Below are 20,110 nucleotides of genomic sequence, written 5' to 3'. Positions count from 1 at the left end.
AAATCAGAATAGTAAGTGAAAGATGTCTCATTGTCTCTTCCTCTTTCTGAATTTCCTCATAGTCATATTAGTGGAAATGCTAAATTCAGTGTTTAATTTCCATGAAATGTGTTCTATTTCTCAAGCAAGTGATAACAAGAACTAAACCATTGAATAGGTTAAAATATTTTACTATGCAACTTTAGAATAAAATGATTAGGCGATGAGGGTTATAAAGGGTTTCCTTTGGATATAAATCATTAAAAATTTAGTCATTATATACTTGTGGTACATGGAAATCTTGATTGAATAGCCCTGGTATACTTTCACTAGTTGTTACACATGATCTAACTTTTTACCTGTCACATCTCCTAGTCTCTCTAGGCCAGCAGTCCCCAACCTTTTTGCGGAAGACAGTTCTTCCATGGACAGCAGTTGGGGGATGGTATGATTTCAGGATGAAACTGTTCCACCTCAGATCATCAGGCATTAGTTAGATTCTCATAAGGAGCATGCAACTTAGTTCCCTCGCATGTACAGTTCACAATAGGGTTCGTCCCCCTATGAGAATCTAAGGTAGCTGCTGATCTGACAGGAGGTGGAGCTCAAGTGGTAATGCTCACTTGCCTGCCCACTGTTCACCTCTTGCTGTGTGGCCCAGGTGGGGACCCTTGCTCTAGGCTATCTGATTCAAATGGTTTTCTTTATATAGATACTCTTATTTTTTGATTGATGATTTTTCTATCTAAATAACTTAGATTGTTATAAACAAAAGCATTTTTTAATTGAGATATAAATCCCATACTATAAAATTCACCCTTTAAAAGTGTATAATTCAGTGGTTTTTAGTATATTTGTGCAACCATCACCCATATCGGATTCCAGAACATCATCATCCTCAAACCCTGGAAGAAGCATTATTTTTACAACTTAATTTTACATCTATGTAGATTGGCATTCTCTCCCTAAAATTAACCTCAATCCTGATTTTATAGTAAGTACTTCTTACAATTTTATCACCCAGATGTACATTTCTGGACACCATAATCCCTGTGGCCCCCTCTTCCTCCACCCTTTTGAGTCTGTCTTTATAAGTGCCCCTTCCTCTTCCTAACAGTTTATTTGTTGAAGAACCTGTAGGATTTTCCACTTTGGGAATTTCTTGATTCCGTATTCATGCTATAATTAAGAAAAGTATTTTTCAATATAGAAAAGTAATCAGGATTCTACTTTAAATACCCAAAATAAAACTTGTTTCTGTTAAATATATTTCTGTATTTATGGTAGAGAAAAAAAGGTGTATGGACACTTAGATCTGTTCTTTATGCAACTCCTTGACAAATAATCATGAATGTTCCAAATTAGTCCCAAGTCAGGTTTTTCAGAAAATAATATGGGTAAGGATAGAAGTCAAATATATGTCTATGAAAGCTATGTGAGACTCATAAGTTGGTGTGTGGCTAAAAGTGATGATTAATTGATGACTTGCACAGAGTTGAATGTGATGGTTATGAGCAGACTGAGAAGTCAACTTACTATATGCACTAAGAAGGAACAGTGAATGGAGGATATCACATCCCAGAAAATGAAATAATACAGTCACCTTCCTTGCTGTCAGAAATTTAGCAAATAGGTAGCCCTTTCATGGAGTGTAGCCAAAATTTAAACCAGTGAATACACTTCCTCCTCCACATCACCCACTGACCCCAACTTCTGCCCCAGCAGTTTAAAGAATCAATCCATTTCCTAAGGGTGCTCCCTCACCCTCCTGCCACAGATGCTGTAGTTAATGGCTTGAAGACTGTGATTTACTGGTTTAATTTAAAAATTAAAATTTTTAAAATTTGACTTGGAAACCACAAATAATAAGCCAGTGTCGCAAAAAGAATGGAGAGAAAAGGCCATTTGAATTTGACTACTTTTACTTACAAGAGACTTTTCCCCATCAAACGATTTCCCCATCCATTTATTACACTTCTGAAGTAGGATTTCTGAAGTCATCTTATGGCATGTAATTCTTAGTATAATGCACAGGATTCCTGTCATTTTGAAGCACGAGGAGAGGTTTTTGATATTTTAAACACTTTTTTAGTGTAGATGCACATATTCTCCACTTCCAATTGTAATAGAAAATCAGTGTAAGGATACCCTAATGATGCAAATGAAATGATTAGCAAACAACTCAAATTTAGGAGCCTTCTTTACAATCCATTGAGTGAAACAGATTCACAAAATAATTTGCTCAACTGAATATTTAATTTATTATTAGAAAATGGTTTTAAACTCTGATCATTACATTGAAGAGTCAATGACTGAGGTTTTGTTACCTACTGCTCATCTCTTAGACAATAACTTCTTGAATAATTTCTACATGAGTGTGTACAAGCTTTTAAAAAACAGAATAAATTAAAGCCCCATTCACCAAACAAACCACCTCCCAATCTATTATGTTTTGTCACCTTGTTCACAGTTTAGACAGTTTGAAGAGATTTAAACGTGTTGCTAGGCAACTAGCTCCTGAAGCATAACGTATTTCCTTCAACATCCCAGCCCATTCTTTTTTATCATCTTCATACCTGATGGAGGAAAAAAAAGTAATCAATAAGCAGCTTTAGTTCCATAGGTTTCCCTGTGTTCAGAATACAAATGTGGATCTTTGAAAAAACCCTAGTGGCTCTTACTCAGAAGAAGATGCACCTGCCTGGTAGAACAGAACTTAAATATCTCCCAAATATGCATTGTCTGGATGAGCATGTGCCTGAACTACTGCCACAGTATTTAATCTGGATGCCTAGGCAGTTCGGCATTCTCTGGGAATCAAAGACTGCAGAGAAGAGGAATAAATAGCTAAGCAGTTAAACATTCACCTTTGAACTGATGAAGATGGCTGGTCTCTGAGTCAAAGTAAGCAGACTCTTGCTTAAGAGAAAGAACTGAGGAAGAGCAGGGACTATCGGTAGACTTAATTATGCCTTCAATTGTTCCTATACACTAGTGCCTAGCATGGCACCTGATACACAGCCGTCACTTTATGAAAATTTGTTCCCCTTCCCCTTTATTGCTCTGTTTGAGGACTACTCTTAGACTTTGCACTTGACTTAGGTAAGAACTGGTCTTCATCTCTGAATATTCAAGGTTATAAAGATACAGACAACTTGAATTCCCTTGTACGATGTGTGCTGAACATGTCTGCTCTGCCTGGTACCTGGAATATTTTCTTTGTTTGGGAAGCTTCTAAATGCCGCCTTCTCTCTGAAACCTTTCTCACCTTCCTTAAGCACAGTTTGTTGCTTTCTCTTTCTCATATCATCCTTTATATGGTATTATAGCAATTATCACTCCATTTTAGTTCCCCCCCCCCCCCCGATATCAATGTCCTCAAGCCCCAAAGGCATCTGAGGACAAATAATATATTAATATCTCTCCACAAATTGTCAAGACCTGGCACAAGACAACCCCAAATCAGCCAGGTGTGGTGGCTTACACCTGTGATCCCAGCACTTTGGGAGGCCGAGGGGGGCAGGTCACCTGAGATCAGGAGTTTGAGACCAGCCTGGCCAATATGGCAAAACCCTGTCTCTACTAAAAATATAAAAATTAGCCAGGCATGGTAGTGTGCGCCTGTAATCCTAGCTACTCCGGAGGCTGAGGCAAGACAATTGCTTGAACCCGGGAGGCGGAGGTTGCAGTGAGTCAAGATTGCACAGCAAGACTCCATCTCAAAAAAAAAAAAAAAAAAAAAAGATTTACCCCAAATCATTCTGTGATGAATGGAGATTTAAAATAATTATTAAAATTAGCTTGTACCTACATAAGATATGCTCTGACTTAATTTCATCAACGTTCCAAATTAGTTCTCAATAATTGTACCATGCACTGATTTTTATGTAGAGGAAAGCATACAAAAAATATTTTGCTACTAATAAAGGGAATAACCTTAATTACATAAAATTCAGGACAACAAATAAATAATAGTTTTAAATAACCTAAAGAAAGTGACCACATTTAAACAATATGAGGTTAAGGTTAAATGAGGTTTAAAAATGTTTGCTTCCTGGCAGTTATATTTACTTTCAGCTTGGTCAATCCTAAATAATGGAATGATTTCAAGAAAAAAATACAAGAATGGAATTTTTTTTTACATATCATAGTAAGAGGGTCTATGTTGAGAATGTTGTATACTGAGAGTTTTCACCTCTGCATGTATGGTTGGGGAGGTTCACTAGGAAATTGAGGGCAAATAGGCAGCCACGTTTCTCTAGATCAGCGGCCTTCAACTTTAACACACATCTAAGTCACCTGGAGGGTTTGTGCACACACAGATCGCTGGCCCTATCACCCCCAGAGTTTCTAATTTAATAGATTTGAAGTGAGACCTGAGAATCTGCCTTTCTGATAAGTACCCAGGTGAGGCTGATGCTGCTTTGGGAACCACTGTAGTAGATTACAGGTTCTCAAACTTAATTGCCAATAGAACCAGCTGGAGATGTTAAAGATACTGATGCCTAGGTCCTACTCTGAGATTGAGTTAATTGGTATGAAGGGTGGCCTGGGCATCAGGATTTTTTAAAGCTCCCCAAGTGTTTCTAATATGCAGCAAAGTTTGAGAATCATGCTCCAGATCCTACCCCAAATTAGGAAATACCAGTCTCAAAATAGCCAAGCAGATAGTGATGAATGCCCCCCTCTTCTCTTTACCCAATCCAGTGGTTCCCAAACTTGTCTACACATATAGAAACATCCATGGATCTTTTAAAACTTCCAAAGCCCAAGCCATACTTCAGACCAATTAAATCACAGTCAATATGAGTGGGATAGAGGTGTTAGTATTTTTTGAAGCACGCTGGTGATTCGAATGTGCAGGCAACTTTGGGAACCACTGCTCTAATCGCAAAATAAACCACAATCAGAGAGGATCCCTCTTTCAGGTTCCCTAAACAATGTCAGGGCCACTTTTATAGCAGGAGATTCTGTACTTTCTTTTGCTGCCTGTAACTCTTCCCTGCAGGGGCAGCATGGCTTTTGATAACCCTTAGGAACCAGGAGGGCTTCAGGGAGGTCCCACTGATTGACAGCACAATTACTTAATATCAGTGTTTCTCAACCCTGGCTGCTGATTAGAATTATCTGGGGCCGGGCTCGGTGGCTGACGCCTGTAATCCCAGCACTGTGGGAGGCTGAGGTGGGTGGATCACCTGAGGTCAGGAGTTCAAGACCAGCCTGGCCAATATGGTGAATCCCCATCTCTACTAAAAATACAAAAATTAGCCGGGCATGGTGGCGCACACCTGTAGTCCCAGCTCCTCCAGAGGCTGAGGCAGGAGAATCGCTTGAACCCAGGAGCTGGAGGTTGCAATGAGCCAAGATCACACCACTGCACTACAGCCTGGGTGACAGAGTGAGACTCTGTCTCACCAAAAAAAAAAAAAAAAAAAAATCATCTGGGAAGGTTTTAGGAACTAGGGATGGTCAACTCTACCTCCAGAAATTTTGATATAATTGGTCTGTGTTAAGGTCCAGACACTGGTATATTTTAAAAGCATCCCAGATGATTGTAACATACAGCTAGGGTTGAGAATCACTGCCCATTTATATATTTGGTACCAGGCCCTGTTTTCCAAAAAACCCTAACCTTCCCAGCCTTCATTAGTTCATCCTTTTTTCCTACTGCTTCCAGCTTTTCCCCATCTCACTGTCTTGCTAATTCTAGCCTCTTTGCTCCGTGGAAATCTCATTTTTTTCTCTTTCTCCCTCTTTTTTGGGGGGAGGAGGGATAATAGTTAATTTCCTTGCATAGCCACTTTTTTTCTTGCCCTCTACACAGCTAGTTAATATTACAACATGGGGAAATGATGTCTAATGCACAAATCATTGTTTGGTTAAGGTACCAGCTTTTCAGCCTTTTTAGTTCAGCATCTGGGAATAAAGCATCTGCTGGTTAAGGTATAGAACAAATAATACGCACTTTTCACTCTCAGGCTTAGTGGTATGCCTTCACTGATTAAGTATAAATGGCACTCTTCCAAAGCTGTACTTATAAACTTAAATGTGCAAACAATTCACCTAAGAATCTTGTTAAAAAATACAGATTCTCATTCAATAGGGTCTGGGATTCTGTGTTTCTTTTTTTCTTTTTTTTTTTTTTCTTTTAAGACTCGCTCTGTAGCTGAGGCTGGAGTGCAGTGGCGCGATCTCAGTTCAAAATAAAATAAAAACATAATTTTTTTTTAATAGCCTCACTAAAATGTTCAATGGAGTAACAGTTTCAAGTGTCATACTTAGGAGAACTGCCTGGCAACTTCAGGCAGGTAAAATGGATTGCTATTTTGACTTTTTTCATTTTAAAAAAGCATTTATTAGCTGAATCCTCAAACAATTGGAAAGCTGTTTAAATTAGATTGAAAACAGAACTAATGAAGTAGTGGAAAGCTCAAGAGGTTAAATGTTTCTTTAGGCTGGGTACGTGGCTCACGCCTGTAATCCTAGCACTTTGGGAGATTGAGGCGGATGGATCACCTGAGATCAGGAGTTCCAGACCAGCCTGGCCAACATGGCGAAATGCCGTCTCTACTAAAAATATAAAAATTAGCTGGGCGCGGTGGCATATGCCTGTAATCCCAGCTACTCGGGAGGCTGAGGCAGGAGAATCACTTGAACCTGGGAGGCCGAGGTTGCAGTGAGCTGACATCCTGCCATTGTACTCCAGCCTGGGTGACAGAAACTCTGTCTCAAAAAAATAAAAATAAAAAAGTAAAAAACATAAAATTTTTTTTAGAACTCTGTTCTGTTAGGAAATAAACCACTCTGGAGCAAAGAGGCTTTCACTCTACTGGATGCCTACAGCATTATACTCTTAGAGCTGGAATGAAGCTGAGAGTATCAAAGGTCCAACTCTCATTTTACAGTAAGAAACAGGCCCAGATAATTTCTTTCCCAGGCTCAGAGCTAACTAGAAGTAGATACTTGTTCAAGTAAGTGGCATGTACAAAAGTTCAATTAGGTTTGAAGTGTTTAGTCTACTACCAAGAAGTAGCTTGCATGTTGGGAAAATCTGGCTTATTATTTACTACAAAATAGTTTATCAGTCATCTGATTTAATATGTGATTCTGAAAATTGAAGTGGTGAGAACTTACTTCCATATGTCATTGACTTCAGTGGGTGCAAATTCTTTAGACTCCAGTTGAATCATAGCAAAACCACCAATTGCATACAGAGATCCAGCCAGGCTGACCAAACTGATGGAGCTTCTTTCTTGGGGAAATTCGGTCATTACATCCCATCTAGGTATCATTAAAAATATAGTCAATGTAAAACTTAAAGAAATGCCAGATGTACTTACTGAACAATTATAGGAAATAATAATTTAAAAATTCAAGTAGTGGCCAGGCAGCCAGGCGCGGTGGCTCATGCCTGTAATCCCAGCACTTTGGGAGGCTGAGACGGGTAGATCACCTGAGGTCAGGAGTTTGAGACCAGCCTGACCAACATAGTGAAACCCCACCTCTACCAAAAATACAAAAAATTAGCCAGGCACGGTGGCGCGCACTTGTAATCTCAGCTATTTGGGAGGCTGAGGCAGGAGAATCACTTGAACCTGGGAGGCGGAGGTTGCAGTGAGCTGAGATTGTGCAACTGTACTCCAGCCTGGGTAACAGAGCGAGACTCCATCTAAATAAAAAATAAATATTCAAGTAGCGGCTGGGTGCGGTGGCTCATGCCCGTAATCCCAGCACTTTGGGAGACTGAGGCAGGAGGATTGCTTGAGCCCAAGGAGTATGCGACCAGCCTGGGCAACAAAATGGACTGCCTACACACACACACACACACACACACACACACACACACACACACACTGAGGCAGGAGGATTGTTTGAGCCCAAGGAGTATGAGACCAGCCTGGGCAACGAAATGGACTGTCTACACACACACACACACACACACACACACACACACACACACACACACACACACACACACAGCCAGGCCTGGTGGTATGTCCCTATAGTCCCAGCTACTCGGGAGGATCTCTTGAGCCCTTGAGGTCAAGGCTGTGGTGAGCTATGATCGCATTGCTGCATTCCAGCCTGGGTGATAGAGCAAAACCCTGTCTTTAAGGGGGGGGAAAAATTCAAGGAGCACAGGCATCTAAAAGTAAATGACTAAGTTTGCTACTAGAAAATATTTGAAAGATGTAACTTCATTAAATATAAAGCCTTCAATATGGCAACCCTAAGGCCGGGCACGGTGGCTCATGCCTGTAATCCTAGCACTTTGGCAGGCCTAGGTGGGTGGATCACCTGAGGTCAGGAGTTCGAGACCAGCCTGACCAACAAGGTGAAACCCCATCTCTACTAAAAATACAAAAAATTAGCCGATTTTTTTCTAATTATAAAAATAATATATGTACATTATAGAAAATCTGTACTCCAGCCTGTGTGACACAGTGAGACCCTGTCTCAAAAAAAAAAAAAAGTTTGAGAAAATCTGGAAAGTACAGAAAGGTATACAAGAAAGCAGATATCTCCATAATCATACCTTACAGACATAATCACAAGCAACAATGTGGTGTAATTTTGTCATCTTTTTAAAAAGCATGTACATATAAGCTTCTATACATATAAATGAAACTAAGAAGATATTTACAATTTTTGTGTGTTGCTTCTTAACTTACATCATGAGTGTTTACCCACATTACAGTCTTCAAAAACATTATTTTTAACGATAATTTAAATCGTGTTCCACAAAAGTTCCTTGTAATTTTCAGATACTAAAGTCTGTTTTGTAGTCAGGCATACATGTTTCTAAAAAAAGTAATAATAGTTCTCTTTTTTCTTCATTGCTAAACTAGGAATATAAAAGGTACATACTCATCCAGATGTGTGAGCTCAAAAATTTTAAAAAGACCAATTTTATATGAAGAATAGCTGTCAAATATCTTTTCACATTAAGTCAATAAAAGCTTAAAAATGAAATTTTTAATAAAATTATAAACAGCATAAAGGAATGAAAACTTCGGAAGCATTCATACTTTACAGATATCAATCATTAACAAGTTAAGTGAAGATCTTTTCATAAAGAAACTACATTTAAAATCAAATGATTCCACAGAGACATGTATATCCGTCTACACATAGACAATTATTCAGGGTCAGGCGTGCTGGCTCACACCTATAATCCTAGCACTTTGGGAGGCCACTGTGGGAGGATCATTTGAGGCCAGGAGTCAGAGACCAGTATGGACAACATAGTGAGACCCTGTCTGTACCAAAAACAAAAACAAAAACAAAAATTAGCTGGGCACAGTGGTAGTCCTAGCTACTCAGGAGCCTGAGGTGAGAGGATCACCTGAGCCCAGGAGTTTGAGGCAGCAGTGAGCTATGACTGTGCCACTGCACTCCAGCCTGGGTGACAGAGCCAGACCTTGTCTCTTAAAAATAAAAAAATCAAAATTATTCACAAGTATTACCTTTGCATTTCTAAATTCACAAAGTTAATAACAAGGACAAATAGAGCATGACAACACTGACTTAAGGGTCATATGTTCCAGATTACAGACATGTAATGCATTAGAATGTTAGACGAGATCTACATCCAGTAACAACAAAAGAAACCCAGATGAAAATACTTCCTTTGTAATCTGTGGCTCTGTACCCTCCCCTCCCCACATCCTAATTAGAAAGATAACTTTTTATCCAAAGTTAACAATTAAAATGTATAGTTGTTCACATGCTATATACTAAGATGTGGCAACTCACTTATTTGTTGTAAGGTCAAAAGCTTCAACTGAAGCTGAAAGACCATCTTCAGTGACACCTCCTGCAATCACAATTTTGCCTTTATGGACTGCTACTCCAAACATGGAACGAGGAATTTTCATTGGAGCCAGATCTTTCCAATCTCCTTTTTTGGGGTTGAAGATAAACACCCTGTTTGTACATTTTCTGTAAACAGAAAAACAAATGTTCCTTTTAGAACCTTCTTTTTTTGACAGCACCTTCACTAATAATTTGGCTTTGCTTGTCATGAAAAATATATAGTAAGGCAGAAGATCAGAAAACTCCAAAGAATTCTTAATTTGAACATATGTCACTAAACAAAGGACAAGCCCAAATGTGGGGACCAAAACTATAACTTAATTATACTATTGGAAGATAGGGTACCTTTACTTCTGGATAGCTGCTTAGAACCCCAGGCACAGCTGATTTTAATCATATCTACTAAATTCAATTGAAGTTCTTTAACTCTATTTGAGTAAAAAATTAAATCATAAACCTTTTATTGCACCTCAATAACAAATGGTAAGTTTATTTATTATCTGAATATCCTAGGAACGAATCAGTTAACTTAAAAAATAATTAGGTGCAAATATACCTACTTTAGATTTTATATGATATATCATTTTATTTTATATTAGCACTAACATACCAGTGCATTTTAAGAAATCTGGGACTATGGATTAGACAACAAATCATCTGAGCTGATGAATCATGAGAACAGTTTTACATGCTAAATGCTACCAGAAAGACCTGGACTCATCTGAATTATTATTCACTCTGCCACCCAGGCTGGAGTGCAGTGGTGTGATCTTGGCTCACCGCAACCTCCGCATCCAGGGCTCAAGTGATCCTCCCATCTCAACTTCCCAGGTAGCTGGGAACACAGGCATGTGCCATCGCACCCAGCTAGTTTTTTGTATGCTTGGTAGAGACAGGGTTTCGCCATGTTGGCCAGGCTGGTCTCGAATTCCTGAGCTCAAGTGATCCTCCAGCCTCAGCCTCCCAAAGTGCTGGGATTAGAGGTGTGAGCCACCATGCCCCGCCCTTAGTATGTTTTTTATGGTTCCTTGAAGTTATCTATAATTTGATGGGAGTTCAGAATTTCAAATAATAATTGATTAACTGGATATATTTGGTGATGAAAAACACCTCAACTTTTTTGTGAGGACAATTTTTTTCTTAATTGTGTAAAAGACCAGTTATCTGGAGTAGAAGCATTTCCTCTAATATTTGACTATTGGTATCATCTGAACACTTCTTGATAAGAACATTATCCAAAATCATGTTCTTCAAATTCATTAGTGGGAACTGGTGCAATTCAGCACTTACTTTTATTTATTTATTTATTTATTTATTTCTGGAGACGGAGTTTCGCTCTTGTTGCCCAAGCTGGAGTGCAGTGGCGCGATATCAGCTCACTGTCTCCCGGGTTCAAGTGATTCTCCTGCCTCAGCCTCCCTAGTAGCTGGGATTACAGGCAAGCGCCACCAGGGCCTGGTTAATTTTGTATTTTTAGTAGAGACGGGGTTTCTCCACGTTGGACAGGCTGGTCTCAAACTCCCGACCTCAGGTGATCCGCCTGCCTCGGTCTCCCAAAGTGCTGGGATTACAGGCATGAGCCACTGCACCCAGCCCAGCACTTACTTTTAGATAATGACTCATTTCAAAGTTCTTGACTTTGACATTTGTCAAGCAGTGTTGTGTTAGTTAATCATATTCTCAAGATTGATATATTCCTACTGACAAGAACTGTATGCTTCTTACCGACATATCAATTTCCTAGTTACTAATGCTGCTTGAAGGAAACAATTTAAATCATTTGGCAGGGTTCCTGTGTTTCCAAAGTCAGAATGCTCTTTAGTAGTGATTTTCCATTCAGTTTACTCAGGAAAAATGCCCAAAATAAGATCTGGCACCAGGTGAGCATATAATATACCTTCCTTTAAATTTGATAGGAATAGCTGGGATTAGGGAGGATATAAAAATTTTAGAATATGTTATCTTTGAATACAGGTAGATGTTTAAAAACCATTGCTTTTTAAAATCACCTTTTCTGTGCTATATTTACCATTTAAATTGACTAATACCCAATAATCATTAACTCCAGAATAGAGTTCTTGACATCTAACACATTTCTATATTTTACTCTCCTTTCCTGCTTTGCCCTTACAATTCTAAATTTTGGCTCCCTTTTCAGGGTTGGACATCACTATTAATTCAATGGCCTGGGCAAATGATGACAAGCCAAATCAGGCAGATTTTTTAGGGGCAGAATATTAGTTCTCACCATCTAAACTGAAAATGCTTATTTTACTAGACAGGTTATACTGGTTTGACTGTCTCTGAAGCATTCGGAGCTCACTTCTCCTCTCTCTGGGTTATAACATCTCTTTCCTCTTACAGGTTCCTTAAGAATTGACTGGAAATCAAGTTAGGTTTATATATGAAACCTCATCCTGGTTTTCTCACAAGATACTGGGTGCTACTGGGAGCTCAGTTTTGAACAGTTGGAAGCCATTTTGAATATTACCTCTGTCAGGGAGTAAATATGTGGAAGAACACGGCTGAGGAAATAACTGCCTTAATTTTTTGTTTTTATTTTGTCTTTTTTACTTCCCTCTTTTCAATCACCACGCTTTTCTTTCAAACTGACCTATCTAAAGTCCCTCTTATGAATGTAAAGTACAAATCCATGACATTTTTTATGCACAGTTGTCTTAGAAGATATATTTTAAATACTACATTAAAGATACATTTCAATTTTTATCTACTTATGGCTAAATGAATAAGAAAACCCATTGGTTTTAATGTAGTAAAATACAATTATAAATCAGTGAAATACAGGACTTGATTATGCTCCTAGATACTGCCTGGACTGTAAGGATGCTTATGATTGGGGTATTAGGCGCATTCCTAGCAGTATGCTGAGTATCTACATGTTTACTTCAGCGACTTGAAATTTTAAGATTTTCCCTCCACAATATGATAGGTGAGAACCATGTCCCATTTTAGTGTGCAGATCCAAATGAAAAGAGGAAGAGACCGGGCGCGGTGGCTCACACCTATAATCCTAGCACTTTGGGAGGCTGAAGCGGGCAGATCACCTGAGGTCAGGAGTTCAAGACCAGCCTGACCAACATGGAGAAACCCTGTCTCTATTAAAAATACAAAATTAGCCAGGCGTGGTGGAGCATGCCTGTAATCCCAGCTACTCAGGAAGCTGAGACAGGAGAATCGCTTGAACCCAGGAGGCAGCGGTTGCAGTGAGCCGAGATCACACCACTGCACTCCAGCCTGGGCAACAACACTGAAGCTCCGTCTCAAAAAAAAAAAAAAAGAAAAGAGGAAGAAACCCTTCTAATAAAAAGTCATTTAGACATAAATCATGAGAGTTCAGGGTACTTACTTGTCATCTGTCTTTCCTCCTAGACAATATATCATCCCTTTATGTGAAATCACATTATGGCCATAGACTTTGATAGGGAGTTTTTTTACTTCGTTCCATTTTGCAGCCCTAAAATTAAACGAGACAGAATTTATATACTTTCAGTAAATTCCAGGTTCTGAAAATATGAATGTGTTGTAGGCACGCATATACTTGAATGCTTAGGGAACAGGAATATCATGCCAACTTACACAGGATCATAGCATAATACTGAATCCAGCGAAGCCTCTGTTTGAAGGTCTTTGCCTGCAACTACATAGATTTTATCATCCACCTCTCCCAGACCGAAGAGACACCTGGCTGAAGGCAGAGGTGGAAGTCCAACCCATTCAGATGCTATGCTATCGAGCTGAAAAAAATATATATGAGAGATTGTGGAGCCTGTTAGAAAAAAATTAGAAGTACACCAAAAAAGTTATACTTTATATGTTGTTTAGAAGTCATAGAGATAGTCAAATATCTCACAAGTAAATAAAACTACAACCCCAAAGTATCACATTGTAGCTCATAATTACCAAGAAGAATGAGTAAATCTACTTGGCCTACCAGATAAAGATATCAAAATCTTCAAGGCTTCAAGAAAAGAAAAAATAAAATAGAATCACCAGAGGTTAATTACAACTGTGAGGTTTCTTGTCAAATTTTCTCCCATATTGCCTTGTTCAGCTTTGAAACAGGAGATCCTCATACTTTTAGGACACTGGGGAAAGAAAGGTTGTCATAGCAAGGAGGGTCACAGAATGTGAATGACCCCTGCGTGCTATATTTAACATGCTCCCCATGCTGGCAGCTGGGACAGCTGGACCTGTCACTCAGTCCACAAACAACTGGGATGTTGGGCAATATCTTTTTTTCTTTCTTTAAAAACATTTTAGGTTCTCTGTGTTTTGCTTTATTATTCCTGATACAGGCAGGTGTTAAAGTGAATTTCCTAGTGTGTTGTTGGGAGTCACTTGAAATACTCTTCTCTTTTTTTTAAAATTTATATTAATAAGTAACTGCTCATTTTTGGTCACCACCACTTCTGCAAGCTTAAGATTTTCCCAAGGAGGAAAATCTCCTTGTGCCCATGTCCTGGGGTAGATGATGGTGGCATCTGTTTCATCACTTACTTTTGGTAATTTAAATATTTTACACTTTGCATTTTAGCACACTAAGGCACAAGAAAACTGTTTTCTGCAAGAGTACAGTTGCAGATTTGTTGTTCTCTCTGGTACCACTTCCAGATTTCAAAAATAAAATGAATAAAACCCAGTTTCATTGGATACTAAGAATAGATGTGCATACAAGTGGCTGTGGTATAGACAGGGGTGTCTGTGGAAGCCTATCTATATGTGGTCTAGTAACCTCAGTTAAACAAAGCGCTAATTAAGACTAGATGACATGAGAAGTTTAATCTCCACATGTGCATTGTTAGCTTTGCATTCACTAATTTCAACAGCTAGATTTTGATCCCTTATGTTTTCACTTCTGAAAGAAATTCTTTGATCATGAAGGTGGTGTGTAATAGAGTAGAAATAATAATGAACATTTATGGGGTTTTGACTGTTGTCATAGGCTTTGAACTAAATGCTTTACACAGGTAACCTCATTTAGTTCTCCAGGATAGGCATTTCTATCATCCCCATTTTACAGATGAGGAAACCGAGGCACAGGAAGATTAAATAATTTTCCCAAATACACAGAACTTTTAGGTGATATTCAAATCCAAGCCATGTACATTCACAGTTGGTTTTAAAAATGGAAACAGCAGCCATCATAATCCCATACCTGTGGGCTTAACTCTCATACTGTACAGTACTGCCTACCTTCCCATATTACCCGTTAGAGGGCACTTTCTCTAGCAGATGGAACAGTAGACTACCTGCCAGTCTCTTTTATAGAGGAACTATCAAGCTATTTAACTTCTCTGAGTTCAGCTTTCCTCATTGTTAAAATTAGGGTTTGGACCTAGATTACTTTAAGACCTGTTCAAAGATTTGATGAATCTATTAATTCAAATTAATGAGTGGGGGAAAAAAACCTCTCTTACCAAGGAAAAAATTCTCATAATCTATTTACAGCATACAATCAAAGGTCAAATTACTCCTAAATTAATGCATTTTAAATAGATGTGACCAAGCAGAAAAATATAAAACCTGAAATTCTCATGTAAATATTGTCTGATGAGTCACAACCCTCTTTTATGGTGAAGTGTTTTTTATCCTGGCATACCGTTCTATTAGTGCCTTTTAAAAGCAGCAAGGCATTTGCAGTGAGAGGGAGTTGACCTTCCAACTTTGTATAACTGTTATTGTTAATGTTCTGTTATACAGAACATTAAGTAGGTTTCTTGAACCAAAAATGAGAAGCTGCGTCAGTAAAAGTAAGGGTTTTATTAGGCTGGAAGAGAAGGACAAAGATTAAACTGAACACTTGAAAGTAAAAAGGACTGTGTTATAGATATATTCAATAAATTAAATATAAAATGAAATTTAAAACTCCAGTAATTTTGGAGAATCATTCCATGGCAACAACTATTCCGTGGATCTGTCATTTGTAGGTATCTACCTATATGTCTGTCATCTAACTATCTGTGTTTTCATAACATTCTTACTTCGTGGATGTATTTATAGCTGTTTTCATTGACTTTGCCCTTTTTGAAGTTTATTTGACTTTAAAATTAGGGCTTGGGAAATTTTCTGACCCACATTCAAATACTTATAACATTCTTCACTGGAACTTTGAAAATTAAGAAACATGATTAATATGTATTATCACAACTACATTTTTCAAGATTAGAAAAAGTTGATTAAAGGTATAATAGTATTTTGTGAATGCAAAGTATGTCACACACTTTGAGAGCATACAGTGATTGTGGTATGACATTGTATACTTGCTTATCTTTGGCCTTTCTAACTAAAGTGCCCATAAGCCCCGGCCATGATTAGCTATGACCTAAACAAACTCTTTTGAGCCAGTTGTAAGCTATAAAGTTTCAGTATTGGCATTATGGAAGACAAAGGTTAAGCCAACTCCTTCATAAACTGATAAAGTATAACACATTGATAATATAAGACAAATTCCTTTCAAACAACTAAGGGTATATTGGTTTAGGAGAATTAATTTTCTTGGAAAATTCTGTGGTTTCACAAAACAGATTGTTAAGTTCTAATAATGTCTAAGTATATCTCTGATCCAAATAAATGTGATATAATAAAAATTTCTAACTATAATTAATTCAAATTAGCGACTTTTGTGTAGACAGTTTTTCCTAGAAGATAATCCAAAGTGTGTGGAATATGTACACAATTCTTTTTCATTTTCAACAAAATTATATTTCAGGCAGTAACCATAAATAAGAGATGAAGTGCTACCTCCAAGAACTTCAAATGAAGTTCAGGGAAACTTGGAAGAAGGTAGAAAATCTGACCAATTTAGAGCTGCCAGCAGATGAAGAAGAAAAAAAAATTAAAAAAGAAAATCTGACCAATTATTACTTCTTTGTAATGGATAAGAACTTTGATTTAGGGAAACTATTTGGGGAAAGACATTAACTATTTTTAATAGGTAAGAGTATACAAGATTAAATTTAGTTTTTACAGCAGAGGGCGGTGGCTCACACCGGTAATCCCAGCACTTTGGGAAGCCAAATTGGGAGGATTGCTTGAGCCCAGGAGTTCGAGACCAGCCGGGGCAACATAGTGAGAGCCCATCTCTGCTAAGAAAAAATAAATTTAGTTTTTATTAAAATACTGGGCTTTGGGGGATTACAGTCACGATCATCTATAAACAAGGCATTTTTGGTAAAATAGTATAAAGAACATCTTAAGTCATTAAACATGAATTAGAACCTCATTATTCACCAAACTTTTTATTACACATTAACGAAACAGTCAAATATTTTTCTGTCAACGCTCTATACAGCAAAAGTGCAAGGGACTAGAATAGGTCATCAATTAGAGTAAAATGCAAGCAGCCTGAATACTTCACAAATTGGCTAACTGGATGGTGAGTAACAGCCTTCCCTTTAAGCAACTACATATACAAAAAGACCTTCTTACCTGGAAGAAGTATGACTGTAGAGGTTGATCCTTATTTTCTTCATCCACATATAGTCCTCCTACCACATATATCTGATTTTGCTGGGTAACAATGCTGGAATGATTTCTGGGAATCTGCTCAGCCAGTGCAGTAAGGTAGCATTCATTTTCCGTGGGGTCATAAGCCACTGCTGCTGTGTCATTAACCAAGAGGATGAGGTCTTTTACAAACATTCCATGCCTGGGAATGTCATTCAGGTAACCAGGAAGTAAATCTTCATCACCAACATCACCATTCACCTCACCAGCCCCAGTCTTCGTGGCATTTTTGCTAGGTTCTGGGAGTTTGCCTGCGAAAGCATCTTTTAGAACTTTGATTTTTTTCTGGAGGTCTGGGTTGCTTTTAATTATATCATCTTTCTCAACATGATCCTTAAAATATTTTTCTGTCATAAGGCGAAAACGGATACAATCAAACACTTCACTAAGGTTTTTAACCCTGTTTTCCTTGTCTGTTCGCACCCATTTCATCACTGCCTCAAATACTGCTTCTTCTTTTTCTACATTTAGGCTGTCATTTGAAATGACTGAGATCAGTTCCTGTGGAGACAGTTGCATAAAGTCCTCTTCCTTACAAATCTGTACAAAGCGATCAGACACAAATTCACGGGCAGAAATGGCGAGTCTCGGGCAGTCAAGAAGAAGTCCTAATCTTAGGATGGCTAGACAGTTACCAGGAGCAAGTCTTTTCTGAAGATAAGAAACGCAGACAGTAAACACTGAGGGGATCTGAAAGCGGCTGGCCAATGCAAAAATATCTTGCACATTTCCATCATTGAGATCAATACTGGCAGAGTACAGGTATTTGATGATTAAATCAAGTATAGCAGGATCCACATTATCTAGCACTACCTCCTTTTTTTTCGCCTCATCAATTTCAGATAAAAAGTACTCACGGAAGTAAGGACTACAAGCTGACAAAATCAATCTGTGGCAAGGAAGACTTTTGTCACCTGCTTTTAGGGTGCAATCGATGAATTTTTTCTCATCCAGGAGATCTTTTAGACCATCCTGAAGAAGGGTGGATTGGTAAAGCCGCAGTTCCTCTGCAAGTTCCCGCTGGGAATCCATTCTGTGAGAAACCTGGGTAAGGAAGGGGACACTGAAGGCCTTAGCTCCTTGCAGCACACAGGTCTAGCTGTAAAAAGGCAGATCAGTGTGCTTTGCCCAGCTTGAAGCCTTTGCAATTTAATCCCACTAGCTAAATATAGATACCAACTCTAACAACGGGAATTTAGGAGAGCTGGCTTGGAAAGAAGAGTTGTTCTTGCAGCTGTTATAGATTGAAAGTAACAACTGGAACTTTTAATCGCTAGGGAAACAGCTAAGAAACAAGACATTTAAGTGAAGTTGAAAGCTTAAAAATACATAACACATTAGAAGATATACTAATAAAGGCTACTACAAGAAAATGTTTATTGAATTAACAGAAAAATGAATCATAAAAATGAGTCACTCCTCTAAATATGTTCTAGTGTCAAGCTACTTGGCTCTCTGAATTAATGATGCAAAGGTCAAGAATATGAGATGTGTTCATTTGAATACTCATAAGCAAGATCCCATTTCCAATAATTGTTAACATACAAATTTTTACTTTCTACTCAGAACAGTGGGATATAGATATTTCTTTTAGAAGTAGTAAACTTAAAGATGTTTACTTCTGTACTAGTTTTACAAAACCTTTAATGTTGCCATGATAATTGAAAAAAGAAATGCAGAGGAATTGCTAATTTTCTAAAACATTCCAAATTATTCCTACATAGCAAAACTGTAATTAATATTGGATTAAATTATAAAATTATTTATTCATATCCTGCCTTGTCATACAAATGATCTAATGTGGCAAACGATAATAAGGTAAAATAAAAGCAAAAGGTTAAAAGGAATCACAGAGCCAGAAAAAATAATTAAAAGTCAATCTAGGGAACGAAAAAGTCCACACACATTCAAATAAGATCACAAAAGATAATCTGTAATTTTAAGTATCAAAAATTATCATTCATTAAATAAAACGTTAAAAAATAGAACAGATACAACCCCATGAGAACAATGTTATCACTAAACACAGCAAAATCAAGATGAAGTCCTACAACGGTCATAGAGAACAGCCCCCCCTTTTTAAAAAAAGAGTATATAACTGGGGACATAACGTAAGTTGTTGATTATAATAGAATACCGTATTAATTATGGAGGTAGAAGTAATGATTTGAAAGAAAATTGGTCCTTTGTTTATATATAGATGGTATAATATAATTCATTAAATACTTTCATTTATTTATTTATTTTTGAGACAGAGTCTCGCTCTGTCACCCAGGCTGGAGTACAATGGCGCGGTCTCGGCTCACTGCAACTTCTGCCTCCTGGGTTCAAGCAATTCTCTTGCCTCAGCCTCCCGAGTAGCTGGGATTACAGGCACCCGCCACCATGCCTGGCTAATTTTTGTATTTTTAGTAGAGACAGGGTTTCACCATGTTGGCCAGGCTGGTCTCGAACTGATGACCTCGCGATCCGCCTGCCTCGGCCTCCCAAATTGCTGGGATTACACGTGTGAGCCACCGCACTGGGCCCATTAAATACTTTATTACACAGTCATATTGTCACATTATCTGAACTCAAGTAGGGCTGTAGAAATACTGTAATTTCAAAAGTTGGTATTTTTACACATACCCCCAAAAACAAATTCCATGAAGACAGGGATTGTGGGAGTGTCTGTTCTTTTCAAATGCTATAGCCTAGGGGTTTCGTGAGTGCTTTATAAGTATTTGTTGAATGAACGAATGCCCCAGATCAAGGAATTATGTATTTTTAAACTTCAAGGTCTCTATCC

General features: G+C 38.1%; 1 protein-coding gene across 1 annotated transcript; it reads right to left on the bottom strand.

Moving 5' to 3' along the window:
• Positions 1–1,883: 1,883 nt before the first annotated feature.
• On the bottom strand, positions 1,884–19,713 carry KLHL41 (kelch like family member 41). Its single transcript, XM_019022218.3, has 7 exons — positions 17,245–19,713; positions 13,393–13,550; positions 13,163–13,270; positions 9,736–9,921; positions 7,114–7,260; positions 2,439–2,555; positions 1,884–2,128 (listed from the first exon to the last, which is right to left on the bottom strand). Exons 1-6 carry the CDS (start codon positions 18,352–18,354, stop codon positions 2,444–2,446), a joined length of 1,821 nt encoding a protein of 606 aa, XP_018877763.1. The 5' UTR covers positions 18,355–19,713; the 3' UTR covers positions 1,884–2,128; positions 2,439–2,443.
• Positions 19,714–20,110: the final 397 nt, after the last annotated feature.

Source organism: Gorilla gorilla, chromosome 11 (genome assembly GCF_029281585.2).
Source record: "Gorilla gorilla gorilla isolate KB3781 chromosome 11, NHGRI_mGorGor1-v2.1_pri, whole genome shotgun sequence".
In the NCBI taxonomy this organism is placed as follows: domain Eukaryota; kingdom Metazoa; phylum Chordata; class Mammalia; order Primates; family Hominidae; genus Gorilla; species Gorilla gorilla.
The sequence above is the reverse complement of the archived record's forward strand: the minus strand, read 5'-3'. Positions and strand labels throughout refer to the sequence as shown.